General features: G+C 34.6%; 1 protein-coding gene across 5 annotated transcripts in view; it reads left to right on the plus strand.

Annotated features, from left to right (window-relative positions):
• The window catches only part of RIC1 (RIC1 homolog, RAB6A GEF complex partner 1), a 46,707-nt gene that overhangs the window by 16,998 nt on the left and 10,383 nt on the right, over positions 1–19,326 (plus strand). For 3 of the 5 annotated variants that reach the window (XM_036403222.1, XM_036403225.1, XM_036403226.1), the window contains exons 4-17: positions 7,610–7,717; positions 8,780–8,922; positions 9,161–9,297; positions 10,222–10,313; positions 11,390–11,478; positions 12,328–12,472; positions 12,948–12,996; positions 14,121–14,273; positions 14,635–14,838; positions 16,269–16,307; positions 16,563–16,673; positions 17,267–17,356; positions 17,987–18,147; positions 19,150–19,288. In XM_036403222.1, coding sequence (XP_036259115.1) covers positions 7,610–7,717; positions 8,780–8,922; positions 9,161–9,297; positions 10,222–10,313; positions 11,390–11,478; positions 12,328–12,472; positions 12,948–12,996; positions 14,121–14,273; positions 14,635–14,838; positions 16,269–16,307; positions 16,563–16,673; positions 17,267–17,356; positions 17,987–18,147; positions 19,150–19,288 — 1,660 coding nt within the window. The remainder of the gene's footprint in view (positions 1–7,609; positions 7,718–8,779; positions 8,923–9,160; positions 9,298–10,221; positions 10,314–11,389; positions 11,479–12,327; positions 12,473–12,947; positions 12,997–14,120; positions 14,274–14,634; positions 14,839–16,268; positions 16,308–16,562; positions 16,674–17,266; positions 17,357–17,986; positions 18,148–19,149; positions 19,289–19,326) is intronic. The other 2 variants (XM_036403224.1, XM_036403223.1) reach the window with 2 other exon arrangements.

Raw genomic sequence — 19,326 nt, forward strand, 5'->3', positions numbered from 1 at the left:
TGTCTTTTGTGGTTATTTACCTATGCTGGGCAAAGTGCGAGAGAGGGCGATGACTTTTGGAAAAAGTATGAGGAAATCCTTGCATTAGTGAAGTGACATCTGCTGGAAACTAGTTAGTAAAAACTGAGATGAATGTACAGTCATGTTTTACTTTATTATTACTAATTGTTGATGTTTATTAAGTGCCCATATCTACTAACTTTTTGTAAGTAGAATGAAGCCTGTTCTTTAGTAGCCTTTCTTTAAATAATAGTGGCCAGTTCTGGCAGAAATACAAAACTCAATGTCATGACTACAATGAGAAAGGGAAACCCTCTTAATACAACTTCTTCTTGAACAGATTTCTTAAGTTGTGCATATCAATATAACAAGATGGTCATGTGCTGGGAATACACACCAGTAAAATCCTCAGCTGCTCCACAGTACTGGTCTAGTACAAAATTTCCTAGTTTATTCAGTATCCTGAAATTGAAATTGCAGCTAGGTTTGTTAACATGCAGGTGAAAATACTGAGAATGGTTGTGTTTAGATCCTTTTGTCAGCTTAGCTCTCGTTTAAACAAACTGTGCATATTTTACCATAAATGAAAGAAAAAGTAGGTAGTCAGAAAAGCAGGTACTAGGTATATGGTAGATAATTTCTTGACTTCAGTAATTTTTTGCAGTCTTCAAGATTGGATTGGGACACTGAAGTAAAGTAACTTCATGTGGTATTGGTATATTTTAAATAACTGCTTTAAAATTTGCTTGATAATGGTTTAGCTTTGATTTGAAGAAAAGGATCAAATGACTTCCTGAAAGTCAAAATTGCATGTCAGTTGTCCGGGGGAGGGATGTTTGTGGAGAAAATGTTCCTCCAATTGATAGTTACTTTTATACAGAATTGTTACTATATGTAGCCTTTGAGCAACACCGACCAGAAGAGCTTGCCTGTATCTGGTGTTTTAACAGCTATTCTAGCATGCAGCTGTTGTGAAAACTGTAATTGCACTTATGAAAGTTTTTTATTGGTCCAGCTCAAACAAAATGCTTCAATGTGGAAAGCGAAACAAAACTGTATGAGAAGCAACAGAAATACTTGGGCTGTTTGTAGCTTAGTATGCATTCTAGCATATCTAATCGCAGCATGATTTTTTTTCAGGGCCAAGTCTCTCTTTTTTTCTCAATCTAATCAGCACACATTTAGTAAGAGAGCTAAAGTGTGAATTGAGGCTAAGATGCCATCCTGTTTGAATGCCAGAGTCTTTGCTTTTCCTTATCTTTCAGTATTATGAAATAGAGAGATTTTGGAAAGTAAGGTTGAGTGATCTTCTCTTGCACCCTGCTATTGTTTGTATTAAACCAGATGGAATCAGAGCCTAGGAAAATTGATTTCCTGTTTAAAAATGCACATTTCACATGATTGTCTCCTTTTCATATAATCCAGTTGTAATGGTCTTTATATTCTGAAATCCAGTGTTTTAATGGAAGTACTAAAATCCAAAATTAAAATTTGTTGCTGGAGCCCACAAATCTGTTGAAGCTTGTTGTATTAGTAACTGAGGACATAGCTCTTACAAAATTTAGAACATGTTAAATACTGAAAGAAAGTTTAGTGGGAAATGCTTCTTAAACACTATTTTATACCTTTAGAGATTTAATCTATATGAAATCTACTCATGTAGGTATGGTAAGAGTTAGGCAACTAACTTGTTCAGTATTATGCATATTATATGTAAAAACCTGTTACTAGACTTCTATGATGAAACAAATGCTCATGCTGTAAGTGCAACATATGAATATTTATGTATAAAAAAGGAAACTTTTCATTTTTCTTGCTGGAATCTATTGGGGTTTTTTTTTGTCATATTGTGATATTTTAGGAATGTAGTTTTTCTGTCAAAGAAAATTTTTCTGGCACTGTTGATATTTGGCTAGGAATTGCCAGTCTGTTCTTGGAGTGAACTGTCATTCATGCTTAATGAAAACTTACAGTATCCTGCTTAATTTGTGAGACTAAAAACAGGGGGAAGAAAGCAGTAATTGTATGGTGTTTAGTTTATTAAAATTGTGCCAGAGTACCGTGCAGTTTTATTCCAGCTCTTGGATGCTTTGCCCCAGTTCAGAGCAGATTTGGAAGAGAATCAGTATTGGCCATTAGCCCACATTCTGGGATATTTTCCTACAGTGAGCACAAGTACAAAGTCCTGCTTCAATTAGTTTGGTCTGGTTTTACCACCCAATTCCTAAAGTAACTACAAGACAAAACATGAAAAATAATGTATGTAAGGTAAGATTGTAGCATTTTAAAATAAAATTTATCTCTGCCTTCGATTGCTTAAGGAAAGTGACAGTGCATAAAAGCAAATTTTCAGCTTTGTAAGCTGCGGCAAGGTACACTGGAAACTTTTTGAGGATTTTCCAAATGAATTTGTATAGCTATTCTTATGCTTGACAGTAAAGAGGTGAGTAACACCATCAGAGGCTTCTCTGTACTGATCTGGTTGTTGTTTCTGTTTAGAGGTTTGCCAAGGAGAGTAACTGAAGTTTTTTTGCTTGAAGAGCATGTGTGACTTAGTGCTGAGGATATTTTTGCCTTTCAAAAAAGACAAAATCTAAAAATTTTACACGGCTAATTAACTAAATGTGGTAATTGGAGAGTCTTTTTTGTCAGGTTTCTTCATATCCTCAAGTGGAGCCTGCATTTGGAGAATGATAAGGATGTTGTGTAAATTTAGAATAAGACCTCAGTGGTGTAGGTTATTAAGTCTCTGAAAATGCTTTGAAAATCAGTTGTAATCTAAACAGTATGAATTTTTGAAGAAACTAGTTCATAAGATGGTTTTCAAAGCTGTATTGTTGCTTATATACCTGGTTACTCTATTCATGTCTTTCTGGCATTTTTAAAAGCTATCTATCTCCTTTTCTATAGCCTGATGGTTTATAGGTGCCATAAATTACCTCATCAGTGGACATTTTCTTCCTGATTCAATGACTGAAGATTACTATGTACAAAGGTTTTGAACTTCAAACTCTGCAAGGGTAATAAATGAGGTGTACGGTGAATTAACTTACTAGGTAATTTGTGCTCAGCATTAAGCTTCTGCTGAACTTTACCATTGTGGTTTTCCCTGTAAGATTTTAGGATTGTTTGAAAAATATATTTTTCAAACTAGATTAGCTGAAGAACTGTTATTAACCATTATGGCACTTTTATTAACCATTGGAACCGTATGGAACTTTTATTAACCATTATGGCACTTGCAAACTCTTGATGGTGGTTCAAGATGTTTTAACCTTTTAATTAAAGGGAAACACAAGTTGGATATCAGGAAAAACTTTTTTTACAGAAAGAGTGATAAAGTACTGGAATGGTCTGCCCAGGGAGGTGGTGGAGTCACCATTCCTGGATGCGTTGAAAAAAGATGTGGCACTCAATGCCATGGTTTAGTTAGGGCATGGATTGGATTCAATGACCTTAAAGGTCTCTTCCAACCCAGTGATTTTGTGGTTCTGTAACTGTTGTCAAGAAATCTTTGCAACTGAAATAATCATTTAGTAAACCATTTAGCCTTTTTATATGTATAGTTGATCAATGCTAGCTAGCTGTTTCTTAAACTGCAGAAATGTGCTACTACCTAATTGTGTTGTAAAGGCTATATATACTAAGAACTACTTTTCTAAGCACTTATTCTTCACAGTTGTTACCATAAACTCACTTTAATTTTGTTGGTGCAGCTGTTGCCAATCTGTATGAATACATCTCTGCATCCAGTCAGATGTATTTAATCCTCACCTGGTGGCTGCCTGGAGTGTGTGGTGGAGAGATGCAGGTTTAAGGAGTGAAAAGATGCTAGATGCATGAAAACCAAATCTCACAGGTGATGATACAGGCTTTTTGAATCAGGTATAAAAAAATGAAGTCCTCAGCTTTTCAGTGTGAACGTTAACTGAACTGTTCACATGAACCATTGTAAAATGGTTAGGAAAAATTGTGTAATTGTGCTAATGCCAAGATAATGGCTGTTGTCAGTTTTTTTCCTTCTTGACTTCAAGAAGAACAACTTGTTGATGATGTAAATTGTTTTAGAAACATTGCCCTGCTTTTGTCATATAAATATTGCAATTAATAGCTGAAGCATCATGATTTTTAATCTTCTTCTTGTCCCTTCCTTCCCACTCTAAGTACTACTGAAGAAGTAATTTTATCAGGAACAGCTAAGAAGATCATAGCCCAAAAGTAGTATAAAAATATTTTACCTTGTTTGTATCAAACAATTGTTCTAGAAATAATTTTAAGTGTCTGCAGTCTTTCTTATTTTTTTCAGTGAAATGTCTCCATTGCTTCTCATTACTTGCGTGGTTTAGCTAGTGAGAATGGATGCTACTGCCTTGTTTGTTGTTTGGTTGGTTTTTTAAGTAATACATTGTTTGCCATTAGCCACAGTATTTTTTGAAGTACTGTATTTTTTTACTGTGAGAGCATTTCTGAATTTTTCTAAACTATTATCCAACAATATCTGCCAACTATATTACTATGATTACCCCAAATAGTACAGTGGAAACTTAAATATGAATTTAATGCTAATTCTGTCTCCAAGCTAGAATTCTCCATTACTAAGCAGAAAGCAGTGGACATTATTTTAAAGTACTAAAACAGACTTAAATATAATATGTGTTGTGTATCTTAATTGCAATTATAAAGAAACTCCCTAATTACAGGCTTTCAGATTCTGCTATAATTAACTTCTTAAGTTTTCTTAGATACTTTTGGTAGCAGTGACAAATTTGTCTGTGCATCATGTTGTATGACTTCTGTGCAGTTAGTGGAGGCCATAAATGTAGTATTGTGCACCTAGAAAAATTAGCTGGCTGGTGTCCTGTTTCCTCCCTGGACTTCCCACCATTTCAGATAACAAATTCTTCCTACCAGAAGAGGCTGTCTGACTCTGCTTTTGCATGGTGCTGCCTCTTTCTTGAATTTAGGATGCTTTAAAGTTTGGTGTGTTGGGGCTTTTAAAAACCGCATCCCTAATCTTTCCATGTTTCAGTTTTTCTTGGGTTGCAGATTTTCCTCAGTTCTGAGTTTTAAGAGATTTATTCACAGGCTTTGTTACATTAACAGATGCTATGCAAATAGCAATGATTATATTTGATTTAACATGCAGCCGGTCAGTCGCTGGAATGTATTCCTCTCAATTCTTGTGCAAAACTTCAAGTTTGGCTGTAGCCATAGCAGATGCTGATGTGGCAACCCAGACCAAACATTCTTTCCTGCTTCAGTCATCTGTGTGCATTCTTCGTTTAAAGGTCAAAGGAACTCAGCCAGTAAGGCTGACTCATGCAGATGTGGACTGTATGAACACGGTGTACTTTTGGTAGCACCTCCTTTGCACCCCTACTAGGGGTTTCTTTTTGAATTGATAAATTAGACAAAATCATAGGCAATGAGTTGAAATAGTGGCATTTTTGGAATTTCAGTCAAGGTGATGTACCTCAACTCTGTGTGGATTGTCCTTTTGCAAGGTGGATAAAAGAAGCCTTTTTGGGACAGTAATGATAGTGCCCCAGTGGAAAAGATAAAGTACCACAGATGGTGACCAATTCACTAAAACTAGCTTATGAAACTGAAAATATTCAAATATTCTTGCAGGCTATTTTTTTATCAAAGGTGTTGAAGGGAAAGAAAGCCAGCCTACGTGGAGACTTGAAATTTTTCTTCCTGGAAAACATGTCTTTTAAACCATGTTGTTACCATTCTGGCTTTGTAGTTTGTGCTGTGTAGAAACATTGAGTTTACTCTTGGTTATGTACTTCAGTCAGTTAAAACAGACATGTTAAGTTGTGTCTTATACCTACCTAACAGCAACATTTCTGCATTACTCAACCCTTTCATCTCAGTTTTAGTCACTTGCTTGCACAATTCAGTTGTACCACTGATTGTTGATAAACCAGAGTAATTTCATCTAGTTTGGGAGTATACTCTCTGGAACTGTATGTTCACATGTGTTGAAAAGCCTATCTCCAAACATCTGGGGTTTTGTACATTTTTAAAAATACCACAACAACCCCACCATGCTAGTATTATTAAAAAAAGAAATTACTGCTTTTTTCAGGGTTCCTGTCAGTCCATGACAGCTAGCTTACATGAAGGCCTAGATCTTTCCTAAGACAGCTGCCTTCTACAATTAATTTTTGTTCAAAATGCAAACCAAACATTCTAATTATTAAAATTTATACAAGTTGCAAATCTTTTGGTGGTAGATAACTAACCTTAAAATAATTTTTTCTCATTTTTCGATGTAATTCTTCACAGCCACCATAGTTTTGTTCTGAAAAAATGATACTACTTCCATCTGCTAAATCCAGATTGACAAAAGTTACCTTGGTCTTACCTTAGCTGGCATATATCTTTGTCCTTGCTACACAAGGAAAGGTATAGTGCCCATCGAAGAATAACAGATATGAATATAGCATTGCTATAAAATGGTAATGAATTAAGGAACTTGATATCTACTGAGATAAACAAGACAGGGAAGAGATTGATGCATCCTTGTGCTGTCAAACTTCTCTAAAGCTGCATCTGCTTTGGTTTCTGCCATGTCTTAGGCAGTTACACTTGCTACACTGATGTAAATTAAAATAAATGTTCTGTCAATTAAAATACAGATAAAGATTACATGAATCTCTGTGCTTCTCTATTGTTTCTGACTATTGAAGTTACTACAGATTCTAATTCTACTAATTCTTGTCTGCAATGCCTGCTGCATTCATAGTTTGCTTTGCTTACTAGCATAATGCTCATTAGATAAATAAGCTGAATGACATGATACTTATGACTGTAGGTCAGTTTTCATTAAAAAAAAGTTTAAAAAGCACATGGCATGTCTGATAACACAGATAAATAAGGAATACTTTAATGCTGTGTAGTAATGTATAATGATGTTGTGACATAATCAATGGAATGTGAAATTTAAAATGAGGAAGACAAAAATAAGATGCTTTCTACATCTAGAAGTTGATACTTTGTAATGGTTTGTTTAAAGGGATGGAATCAGTGTTCAGTCAACTCTTCTTAGTAGGTCTTAGGTTAAAAACTAGTTAATTTGCTTCAGGGAGAAATATTCCTATGAAATACTGTGATAGATGTCTACTTGTATTATGCATACTGAATTTATATTATAAACATTCATCTGGCAAAAGGAATGGAAGAAACCTAAACATTTTGAAGTCTGTAATTTTGAAGTCTGTAATGCATCTTGAAAAATAATAAATTGGAGATACTTAAGAATTCAGGAATTTAATTACTGTAAATAGTTGAGTAACAATTTATTAAATCAGATTTTTCACTGATACATATCCCTTATTTTAGGAGTATTAAGGCAGGCCACACAGCTATTGTAATGTTCATTCTCTATTCATTGTCTTATTTTGTCTATGTATTAGACTAAGCTTTTAGCATCAGACTTACATCCTAGATATTCAGTGCTGCTTGTGGGGGTGTGGGTGTATACATATATACACACACATATAAATATGGGGAAAAAAAGACCACAGGAATGTAAGTCTGTAACTCTTGCGTCTTTTGAAGGACAACCTGTTTCAATTAAAACATTTCTCTTGTATTTTAGAGGAAGCCCTCACCTGAAGGGAACCCCACATTATAAGGAAGAGCAATGTGCTCCTTCATTAAATCTAGAAATGAAGAAAGTGCTGGACTTGCAAGCCTCTATCACAAGGTATGCTCATTAATTGGGTCTTGAGAATTTTTCCATATGTATCAATGCTTTTTAAAAAGTGAAGGGAAAACTGGATGGAAGAAAAGGCTTCTAGTAAGTTTTTACGCTTATTAATACTAATGACTAGTATTAGTAAGTTACTATTAGCAGCTAGTAAGTCTGAGGAGGTGAAAAAGTCAATTGCTGTTTAAGAATTCTTTCTGTGCTTGGCTATACTGATATTTCCAGCATACAGAAGTATATAGTATGCTCAGTATTACTGTGTATTACTATAAATGAGTTTGTCCTTCAGCTCCAAGTGTGTATTAGAGATTTCATGGAGGCATTGGTCAGTTAGAGAAAAACTGTATGCAGGATTTCAGCATTTCTCCAGATGCCTGCAGAGGGTCCACATTTGTCCTTTTTCTTTACCTCTTGCTTTTTTGTGGTGATGGCCTGTCCTATAAAGAAATTTTGAACATGATAAATAAGTATGCGTGAAAAGTTGCTGAAACTTCATAGCGTTGGAGGAGGGGAAAAGTAACAAAGTGAAGTTTGGGAAGAGGCTCCTTAGGACAAAATGGCTGTTGGAAGACATGCAGTATATACTGGAAAAAGCTTTGTATGCAAGTAGATTAACAGTAGTTGTCGGGAGTTTGGAAATGTTTAAGAAAGGATTTAGAAGGAGTCTAATTTCCTTCACCAGTTCATTCCAACCACAGATTAAAATGTATTGGGAGTTATTTACAGCCTAGGCAGTATTGTTAATTTTCTGGGATAGATGAATAATTAATTGTTGTCAGCAATGTCTTATGGTTAGTCAAAAGTATTGAAAAGATCTTCAGCAGTTAGTATCCCAGTTAAGCAATTACTCTAACAGTACAGACCTGTTCATGAACAGTGATTGCTGGAGAGAAGTTGAGGTGTATACCATATTTTGTCAGCCTGGTAAATGTTTGTAACTTTACAATGCAGTTGCTGGTACAAGAGGCAGTAATACAGTGTTCATGATATTAATTGATACTTCTGTGACATTGATTTAATATGAAGTGTTTTTAGGGATTAACAAATATCTTTTATTAGTTTGCAGTCCATGTTAGAAGATCTACTTGTGGCTACTGCTGATGGATTTCTCCATCTCATTCACTGGGATGGGATGACCAATGGGAGGAAGGCCATCAACCTATGTACAGTTCCATTTTCTGTAGATCTGCAGTCTTCCCGAGGTAGGTTTTAGGGATTCTATTGGTTATAACAGTTACCTCTTAGTGACATACCATCTGACATAAAATATTTTCTCTGTTCTTAAGCAGAGATGGGAAAATTTTGCCATTTGTAAATGGGAATGAAATAGCCTGTTTAAATCAGGTTTTCTCATTGAAGTAATAAGTAAATATCTGAAATGTCTGTTAGTTTGCAATATTTCTGTGTTCACTTATTTTTAAATTGCTCATACTTTCTCAGCAGGTTCACTTATGGGATTTGAAGATGTTTACATCAGAGATATGGAATACTGTGCCACGCTTGATGGCTTTGCTGTTGTTTTTAATGATGGCAGAGTTGGTTTCATTACACCGATGTCAAGTAGATTCACTGCTGAGGTATATTTCCTTTAGCATTTCTACCATGCACAATAACTGTGTTTTCCTTGGTTTCTGCATTTCAGTCAGCTTTTTACTTTACATTCTGTTCAGCTACAAAGAAACTAAAATTTAACATCTGCTTAAGAGATGACATAAGAACAAGGCTGCATTTTGTAGCATAATTTGAGCTAGATTTTTATAGAGTTGGTACCAGTGGGAGGCCATAATTGATAATAACTTCCATTTATTCATTGAAATTGTCGTTACAGACTGTGTCTTATTGTGTCAGACCAACAGCCTTCCTGTTAGAAGTTACAAGTGGGATGACAGGAAGTGGTATCTCCTAAGTACTATGTCTAGGACTTAGTTCTTATCAAGTCTGTCTCTTTCTCATAGTGACAAGCATACTTCAGAATTTCTTTTACAGGAATCTTTTCCAAGTTTTCTCACCTGTAATTCAGCCTAAAAACTATTACATTTTGTTGTTAAATATCTGTGTTTTAGCTACAGAATACTGAAAAGAATAGATCTATATCAGATTCCTTTACCCACTTAAAACACTTGTGATCTCAGCTGTTGCAGATGGAAACTTACTTTTATGTTTTTCTTTCTTTCTTCATTCTTAGTACCATCTACCATTTTTTTTCCCTAGACAGTGTTAGGAACTTTTTTGCCTTACAGGTATTGACTTATTTTGTTATTAATAAGTTTTTCTTACATACTGTTATCTCTCTCTAATTTATATTAAAAAGAATGAAACCAGTTTTGCATTTACTGGATTTTATTTGTTTGAGCCATGTCATTTGGTCTCGACATGAATAGAAATGTTGAGATCATAAAGGTCAACTTGCAGATGTGTAATATGGTGGACATGGATAGAAGCTGACTGCTATTAATAAAAGCACTGTTTAACAAAAATCTTCTGAATTCCTTTCTCTACAGCAGCTCCATGGTGTTTGGGCACAAGATGTAGTTGATGGAACTTGTGTGGCAGTGAATAATAAATACAGGCTAATGGCGTTTGGATGTGCCAAGTAAGTTTTTTAAGGCTGGTTCAGAGCAGGGGGAGATTGTTTCATTATAAATCTGAATTAGTAGTTACTTCTTACTAAGTTGGGTTGCAAGAACTGTAAAGATGAAAATAATCAGTCTGCCTGGAGATAACATAATGTGCTGTCAAGGAGTCAGGAGAGAGGTGGAAAGAAATGGTTGCTTGGTTGAACTACAATTGAGATTCATGTTTGCTGTTCACGTCTGGGGAAAAAAAATTGAAAGATGGCTTGACCAGTAGCAAGGATTGGAAAGTGCTGCAATCCCAGCTAATCTCAAAGCGGGATTATAAAGTGAGTTTTAAGTAGTTAGTCATAGTAATATTGGACAAGAATCAGCACTTGGCACTCAACTGAGAAGATGCTCTGTGCAGTTATGATTTGGTCAAGAAAAATATTGCCTGTTAGAGTAACTGTGAATATTTGTAAATTAAATCTTGCAGAAGTGCTTTTAGTTGTGGTATTTTGCATACTGCTCCTTCAGGTCCCCCCTGTGTAATACTGCTTAAGATGGCCTTGGAGTGCAGCCTTTTATTTTCTTTGATTGTATTTTACTTAGGTTTCGTTTTATAACATTTTTAAAAATCTGTTTTATTTTTCATCTGTCCTCTTAAGAACCAGTACTCTTGTTTGTAGTAACAATACAGTGTGTTGGTGTTTTCTCAGAAACAGGAATAGTTACTTTGATTAACTGATCATAGTATGCCTTAGTACATCCCTGATGAAACTTTGGCACTGAGTAACTACTGCCTTCCCTCATGGATTGTCTGGCAGTTGGAAGCCATAAATGTATGTGGACTGTATGTACATATGTATCTTAGGAGAATGAAGTCTTTCCAGTACATGAATTATTCTAGGGCTGGTGGTTTGGGTCCTCTGATGCCTTCTGGAAAACATCTTAGAAATTTGTTTCACAAAGTTCTTTGACTATAATTTGATTCAACATCTCTGTTCTAGATAAATTTGTTACTGGTGAGAGAAATAGCATCTTTTCTTAGCCTCTTGAAACTGGTAAGAAATCCAAATGGTCCGTAGTCTAAAGCATGTGTAATGTCTTCCAGTGGCTCTGTGCAGGTTTATACAATAGATACCACCACTGGCGCCATGCAGTTTTCTCATAAATTGGAACTGACACCAAAACAATATCCTGGTGAGCTACTTTTATTGCTAGAATTTTCCAGCTGCTTTTAGGGTATACTCTATTTTTTATCATTGGCTAGTTAACCTCTGTTTGTTTGCATAATCACTGATGTGAATAGTATTTACTCCTGTCTGTTTATAGTAATTAACTCTTGTGTCTTTGCACTTTTAGCGGCTTGCTTTTTAATTAACTCTTGGATGTGTTTTGTGTATGTGAGGGTTTGGGTGGGTGGTTTGTGTTTTTGTGGGGTTTTTAACTAATTCTTAGTCTTAAAATTAATTTTCAATAACCTCAGGAAATTAAAGGTTATTGCCAAAACTGATAATGAGTATAATAGAACTGTGAATTAATTTGAAGTGACTGATATACAGAGTACAGAAAAAATACTGAGTACTGCAGCTTTCTTCCTGCACTGCAGTGTATTTTTTCATGTAGTATTCTGTGCTTGAGAGTAAGGAGCATATGAAGTAGGTAAATTGCATCCTCAACTGAAAATGTGTGTGTCTATTGGTTTTCAGTTAAAAAACAAATCCATAAATAAGTTTTACAGTTGTGTTAAGTGCCTCTATTGTCTGAAAAATTACTTTATTAGAATTGTGGTTCTGTGGTTGTCTTATAGCAGTGTACTTCTGGCATGTTTTCCTGTATTATTAGTTTCTTATGAAACCAAGCATGCATTGGAAAGAAACTGTTTTTTGTTTGCTACTTATTCACTTTGAGAGGGTCAGTTTGATAAATGCATCAGTTAATTGAAAAATTAAATATTTACTTCCATATATTTTTGTTTATACTTTTCCAGTGAAACCAGTTGAAGGACTTTCACTGTTTTCACTTACTTTGTTGTCTACTTTTAAACAGATATTTGGAATAAAACAGGACCCGTTAAACTAATCAGATGGTCACCTGATAGCTGTGTTGTGATGGTGACCTGGGAATGTGGAGGTTTGTCCTTATGGAGTGTTTTTGGTGCTCAGCTTATCTGTACTTTAGGAGGCGATTTTGCGTGAGTATTTTTAATGACATTGTAAAGAGATTATTAGAAGTGTTTGTTTTTATAATTAAAAGAATTTAAGTAGAAATTAAATTACCGAATTAGCTTTTTAAAATTCTCTTTTTCCTTTATGATTTCTTAGATATTGAGATATCTTGGAAAATATTTAGGAGGCGATCATTTAAATATAAAGAAAAATATATTATTTTTATTTTATAATGGTCTTTTTGTCTGTAAAAGAAAATTACCCTAGAAGTAAGCTTGGGCCAAGCAAATATTAAAATTCCCTCAGTGCCTGTATTTCAAATAGTTTATGCTAGACATCTGACAGTTGCATTGCCTTTTCTGTAGTGTCGTGGATCAAACAAGCTGTACCATTTGAGATGAGGTTCAATGTAGAACCATATGAAAACACAAGATAGGAATTTAATTTATTATTCTGATGAAGTCATTTGCAAACTCAGACTTGTTCTGTTCTGTTTTTAAGGTATCAATCTGATGGTGCCAAAAAGGACCCTCTAAAAATCCGTTCCATGGTAAGCAGGAATGTAAAAACACTGTAGTAGGATGACTCTTAATGTTTTTAATTGTTTTTAGTATAACAGATTTTCAGAAAATCAAACTTTCTTTTGCCTAATTAGTTTTCATAGTATGATGAAATGTTTTATTGAAGGACAAAAGGACAACTGATGAATTTTTTTCATGAAGTATGCATGACATGCCTTTTCTTGACTTTGCTTTTAATATTAAGAATGAACACTTGTGATTTTTTTCTTAATTTTGCTTTTTTATCTGGTCTGTATTTCAAAGTGCAGTCAGACACAGATCAACATTAATTGTAGACTTCCTTATTTCTCTAAATTTACTAGCTGGCCTTTGACACTTAAAGTAACTTCACTAAGATTATTAATTCCAGAGAAACTGAACTGTTTTTTTTAATACAAACTAGTTAACATTAAATCCAATCCTGCTAGTCTGTAAAATCAATAAATAAATAGAATAAATTGCAGTAAATTTTAAATTAGAACAAATTTCAGACACAGTCTACAAGGCCTCATACAAACCATGATGAATTTTTTGTAGTATTTCTAAAACAATTTGGTTTATTCATCATGACATAGTTGCTATGAAGATTGGCATAGTTGCTATGAAGATGCATCCCAAGTGAAGGTACATATATGCAATGACAGTACCTTTTAAATTTACCTCTTAAAAAATTTCAAAAATTGAAATTCTGATATAATTGAATTTGATGAGCAGCAGCCATTGTAATTTTGGAAATCAGGATTGTTTCATACCTGGCTCTTTGTTTGAATTTTTTTTTTTGTTGCCCTAAACGGCGAACTAAGCAGTCTTCATTACTTATGTGGGTGTCTTTGCACAGTTACGCTTCATTTAATCATTACTTTTTTAACATAAGACAAGAAATTATTCAAGCTAGATTCTTACTGTACCTTGTGAATTTTACTGTTTGATTCTTATAATAATATGGTTTAGAACAACAAAATGTGTGGATTTTTTCCAGGCTCATGTATATCATAAGATCAGTTGCAATCAGTTTCTGTAGTTCTTGTTTTATGAGAATATATAGTATTACATTTATATATGTGTATGTAGTGTTGGGCTGGTAATTTTATTATTGTTATTCTTTTACCTTCAGACCTGGGGATCAGAAGGGTATCATCTCTGGGTTATTGATGGGAGTTCTTCTTCAAACATGAAACTTGAAAGAAATGCAAATAATGAAGCTCAGCAGTTTGGTATTCTGCAGTTTCAGTTCATCAAGAGTGCACTCACTGTTAATCCTTGTATGGTAAGTTTTTTTGTTGATAAATATATCCTTGTTTTAGATCATACTTCCAGTTTTGGGTGACCTCTGAGTTGTTCTCTCAGGTTTAAGTCTGTTCTGCAGCCATTAGAGTTGTCTTTCTTTTTTGTCATAGAGCCTTTAAAATGGTACTGTGAAAATATTGCTATGCAATATTTCATATTGTTTACCTAGAATCTCTTAATATATTCATCATGTAAATATAAATACATAATTATATGTATTTTTACATTTATATGTATTTATAATACATACAAATACATACAAATAAACCTTTGTTTTCTGTATGTGGAATTCAAAGTTGCTTTTTTTTCTTTTGTTTTGTTTTTGTTTGGTTTTAATATAGAGTAACCAGGAGCAAGTCCTCCTTCAAGGAGAAGATCGCTTATATTTGAACTGTGGAGATGCAGCACAGACTCAGAGTCCCAGAAATACTTTGGCACACTCTGAACATAACCACACCAGGGAAAGAGGCCCATTTTCAGATGGCAGTTTAGATTCTCAGGGTTTAAGCACTTTACTAGGACACCGGCATTGGCATGTTGTACAGGTAATTGATCCTGGTTGCCCGTATGTGCTTCGTGCTTGCAAGAGTTTGTAGGAATAGAATATGCAGCTGATCTCCTCACTCTCTGCCGGACCTTTTTACTCTGGTATGAGATCATTGCCTTTTTATTGTCGCTGGGGGTTTGCCATGGTGCAGCTTTTTCTCATTGACAAAAGGTAAAACAGTGTTGGTCCTATCAGCCTTGTGAGTATGAGTTTGCCTCCTAGCCAATAAATACAGTCTTAAAAGCTTTTATGACTTTGGGAAGGAGTAGTTAATTACTTTCCTGGGCTTTGAAAGAGAGAATAAGTGCAACACACAAGAAATAATTTAGGTGTTTGTTTTTTTATTTATGCAAAATGCTTTAAAATATATTCAGCTGATGTATATAGTCTTCTGACTCCATCTGTATTTTCAAACATAAAAAATGGCATCTATTTAAGCATATAACTAAAACTTCACAATATCAGACTTTCAAAGAGGAAATTGTTTCCAGGGTAGTAATGGGACTTCTATTTTTACTGTAATATAAATAAAAAGATAAATATCTTTTAATCTGTAATTCTAATGTGTATTCTTTGATGGTTGAATTGGTGACACTTTTAAAACAGATTTCTGAAGGATCCCCAGTATTTTGTTCTTCACATAGCACATGAATCAGTAGTATTAAAAAGTATTTGATTCTAGGCATATCAGGCAGGTTCTAGATACTGTTGAATTTCCACTTTAGCTGGCCAAGTAGCTCTTCTGTCTTCTAAAACTGGTATAGGAAGGAGATATCTTTGTTCTGTGGTAAAAGTAAAGCTGAAACAATTAGAATTACGGTGCAGAGCAGCATATCCATGAAAAAGGACAGTGCCTTGGTCTCAAGAGTACCTACCTTCCTTGTGTCAGATTGGAGAATGGAGTTCTAGGCTGATTTTGTATCATCCCATGTGACGTGAAGAATACCAAATTGAGATTGATCTGATGTATTCCAGTAAGGTCCTCTCATAGGAAGGCTTTTGGATATGCTGGTGTGTATTTGTGACAGGATTAGAAATTTCATCCCTATACTGAAAGTCCTCTCTGAAGACTGTATTTATCAAAATCTTTATGTTCCTTTGAAATATTCTCTTAGAGAGGGAAGTAGCTGGGAGGAGAGCTGAGCAAATTGTGACTATTAATCTGTAATATATTATTAATTGGTGTGTGTTGCTAATGCATTTTGATGTTTTGTGTATTCAAAACAGGGTAGCATTTAGGCATCAATAACTTTTGGTGTGTGGGCTGTAATTGTATTTAAAAACAAATTTCCAACATTAAATACCTTCATGATAGTGTTTTGAAAAGAAACCGACATTGTCCAAATTGCTGTAGGATGTGGCAATTAATCGGTACTTTAATGGTAGTTGGTGTAGTCATGTGGTTTTCATTTTCTTTTTTTTTTTTAGATTCATAGTACATATCTAGAGAGCAACTGGCCTATAAGGGTGAGTTATTTTAAGAATATGTTCATGCTTATTTAAAAATATTGGAGGGTTATCCTTAGGATTGGCTGAACTCTGAAAATGAAATAATTAATTTACATTACAGAGAGAAAACTGTGTTAGTAAAGTATGAAACGTGAAGATACTTTACACGTTTTGAGTCTGATGTTGTTGCCTTGTGGTGCATATTTGGATAGGATATGTAGTTTAAATAAGTTCCCATCTGAGGTTCTGGCGGCTTTTATTTCTTTTTTACAGTTTTCAGCTATTGACAAGCTTGGACAGAATGTAGCTGTTGTTGGCAAGTTTGGTTTTGCACATTATTCTTTACTCACCAAAAAATGGAAGCTGTTTGGAAACATTACCCAGGTGAGAGGTTATGGAATTTTATTCTGGTGCACAGGGAAGATGTTATTTGTTGGGATGTGAGACTTGGAGAAAATTAAAGAGTATCATTTTCAAGTAAACAGCCTGTATACACACTTGGGATTAGGGTTGCTGGTTATACATGTGTTTCTCATAAAGTGTCTGAAACACAGGTCTTGTGGTTTTGACACACTTAATTTGTGTCTGAATATTAGCAGAGTGTTCCAATTTTGCATGCATATAGTCAGTCACTTAATTCCATTTGTTTTATCTGAGAGTTCATGTGATGTAGCTTTGGATGTAAAGCTTATAAATTCAGGCTAGAAACACAATTGAGAGAGTCCAGGGATGCCAGTAGCATGAAGAACTGTGGAACTATATTTTGTAGGATGAGGTTTGTCCTTCACATACTACTCTTTAGTACTTTGGTTATTTTAAACATTAAGAACTTCTTATTCATAGTCTTGCCACTAAGCATAAAGCTTACAGAGATCATGCATGACTTTAAGAAATTACCCATATAATGTATATGTCTGTGTGTGTAAGTGTATAAAAATACATACCTATATGTCATCTGCTTGCTTTTTTCTTTTCAGGAGCAAACTATGATGGTAACAGGTGGCTTAGCATGGTGGAATGACTTCATTGTTCTTGCATGTTATAATTTAAATGATCACCAGGAAGAGGTGAGATACTTTTCTTCAAAGTAAACATATAATGATTAAAATATCTGATCTGTATGACAGTAGTATTATAAACATGAAATTTATTGTGATATTGTGAACATGTTTATACATGATAAACTTCGGTGGCTTTTGGTTATATTCAGAGTTTATATATTAATATATAAGTAATTCTTTGCAGAAAATTTTTGTTGTTGTTATTAAAAACTGTTTACTGCTGACTACAGTGAATCTACTCGTTGTTCTGAAAACTTTGTGACACTTTTGCATATTAGCATGAAGTGTGTTCTGAGATACCTGTTTACAGTATTTTGGGAGAATTTTGCAAGCTTTTAAACTATATGGGCAGAGGAGATTTACTTACTCTTTGCTTTTTAAAACTGGTGAATAAGGTTCCTTCCTTATGATTGTGTTCAGTATTTCAGCTTTGGCTGTACTGTGCTTTAACTGCTTTGGTTATAATAATAGAATGGATGCAAAGGATAAAATACTTGGTGAAACAAAAACTCAGTAGTGTGTCTTGGTAAAAATTCTTGACAACCATTCCACAATAAAGAAAATAATCAAAAGTGGAATTACTATTACCTTCCTGGTAAACAGAACATGTTTACAAACTACTCCTTTTCCTTTTAGCTGAGAATCTACCTGCGAACGTCTAACCTTGACAACGCGTTTGCTCACATCACCAAAGTGCAGGCAAACACGTTACTACTGAGTGTCTTCCGGGACATTGTGATATTGTTCAGAGCAGATTGTTCCATTTGCCTTTACAGTATTGAGAGACGGTCTGAGGGGTGAGTGTCACTATTTGAATGCTTTTGCAGTAAGGTACCTGTAGACCTGCTCTCAGTCTGAGTAAAATCCTACAGTAATACAAAGGTATTTGATAACTGGTGGAGTCAGATTTTTAAAATATGGAGTGGTGTTATCTTTATGCACAAGTTCATGAGTGTTTTCATTTGCACGCATACTGATAGGCCCATGCAAGGTAGAGGTAGGTAGTGGCTGATGTATGCACATTTCCAGCTGTCTGAACAAACATGTTCATAAATTGTAGGAACTTGAAAACTGAATATGAATAGGAAAAAAAGGGACTAAAAGACACCCACATATTTGAATATTTTAAAATAAAAACATGTTTCTAATATTAGAAGCACTAATTAGTGAAGGGAAGGTGGTAGCAGGCTTGCAAAGATGAAAAGGTTTGGTCTTGGTGAGGTGTTGAGGAATTGTTTTAGTACAAAAGGAGTAGCAATGTGAAATATGCCAGGTGCTTTCAGACAATTAAGATTAGTGAATCTAAGGAGGAGATAAAGATTCAGAGATGGGGGGTTTAAGTCCCTATGTAGGTGATTTTTCTTACAGTAATGGTATCTTCTTTTTAGCAAGAGGGGACCTTTTTGTGGTAGAAAAAAGCAAGTTGTTGATGAACTTCAGAGAAAAATATTTTTAATGCTTTTAAAAAAGCTCCCAATGGAACCTGAACCTGGAAACTGTCTCATTGAAGAGTCAATAGAGTCATATTCTGAAGTATCTGATGTTGTCTTCTATCAATGCATAGCTGTATTTCCCAAAGTATCAAGATCAGTAACCCATTTTAGGTTTGTTTGGTAACTTTATATAGAGTAGATATGTGGGCATTTCTACTTATTCCTGATTAAAGGAATGTCATTTGTTTCATAGAGTAAATTGTTTGCTAAGGGTAAGTTGCTTATTTTTGTTAGGTTTACTTCAAGGTAGTTATTTCATGTTAAGTACTGTTGTAAAATTTCTAAGTGTAGTCATTTTCCTTTCAGTCTTAATCCTACTGCCAGTATCCAAATTCTTCAAGAAGTATCCATGTCTCGGTACATTCCTCATCCTTTTCTTGTAGTGTCTGTTACCTTGACATCAGTGAGAACAGAGACTGGCATCACCTTGAAGATGCCTCAGCAGGTAACAGATCTCGAAATTTGATAGAATTGGTGCCTGAA

Source organism: Molothrus ater, chromosome Z (assembly GCF_012460135.2).
Source record: "Molothrus ater isolate BHLD 08-10-18 breed brown headed cowbird chromosome Z, BPBGC_Mater_1.1, whole genome shotgun sequence".
NCBI classification, from domain to species: domain Eukaryota; kingdom Metazoa; phylum Chordata; class Aves; order Passeriformes; family Icteridae; genus Molothrus; species Molothrus ater.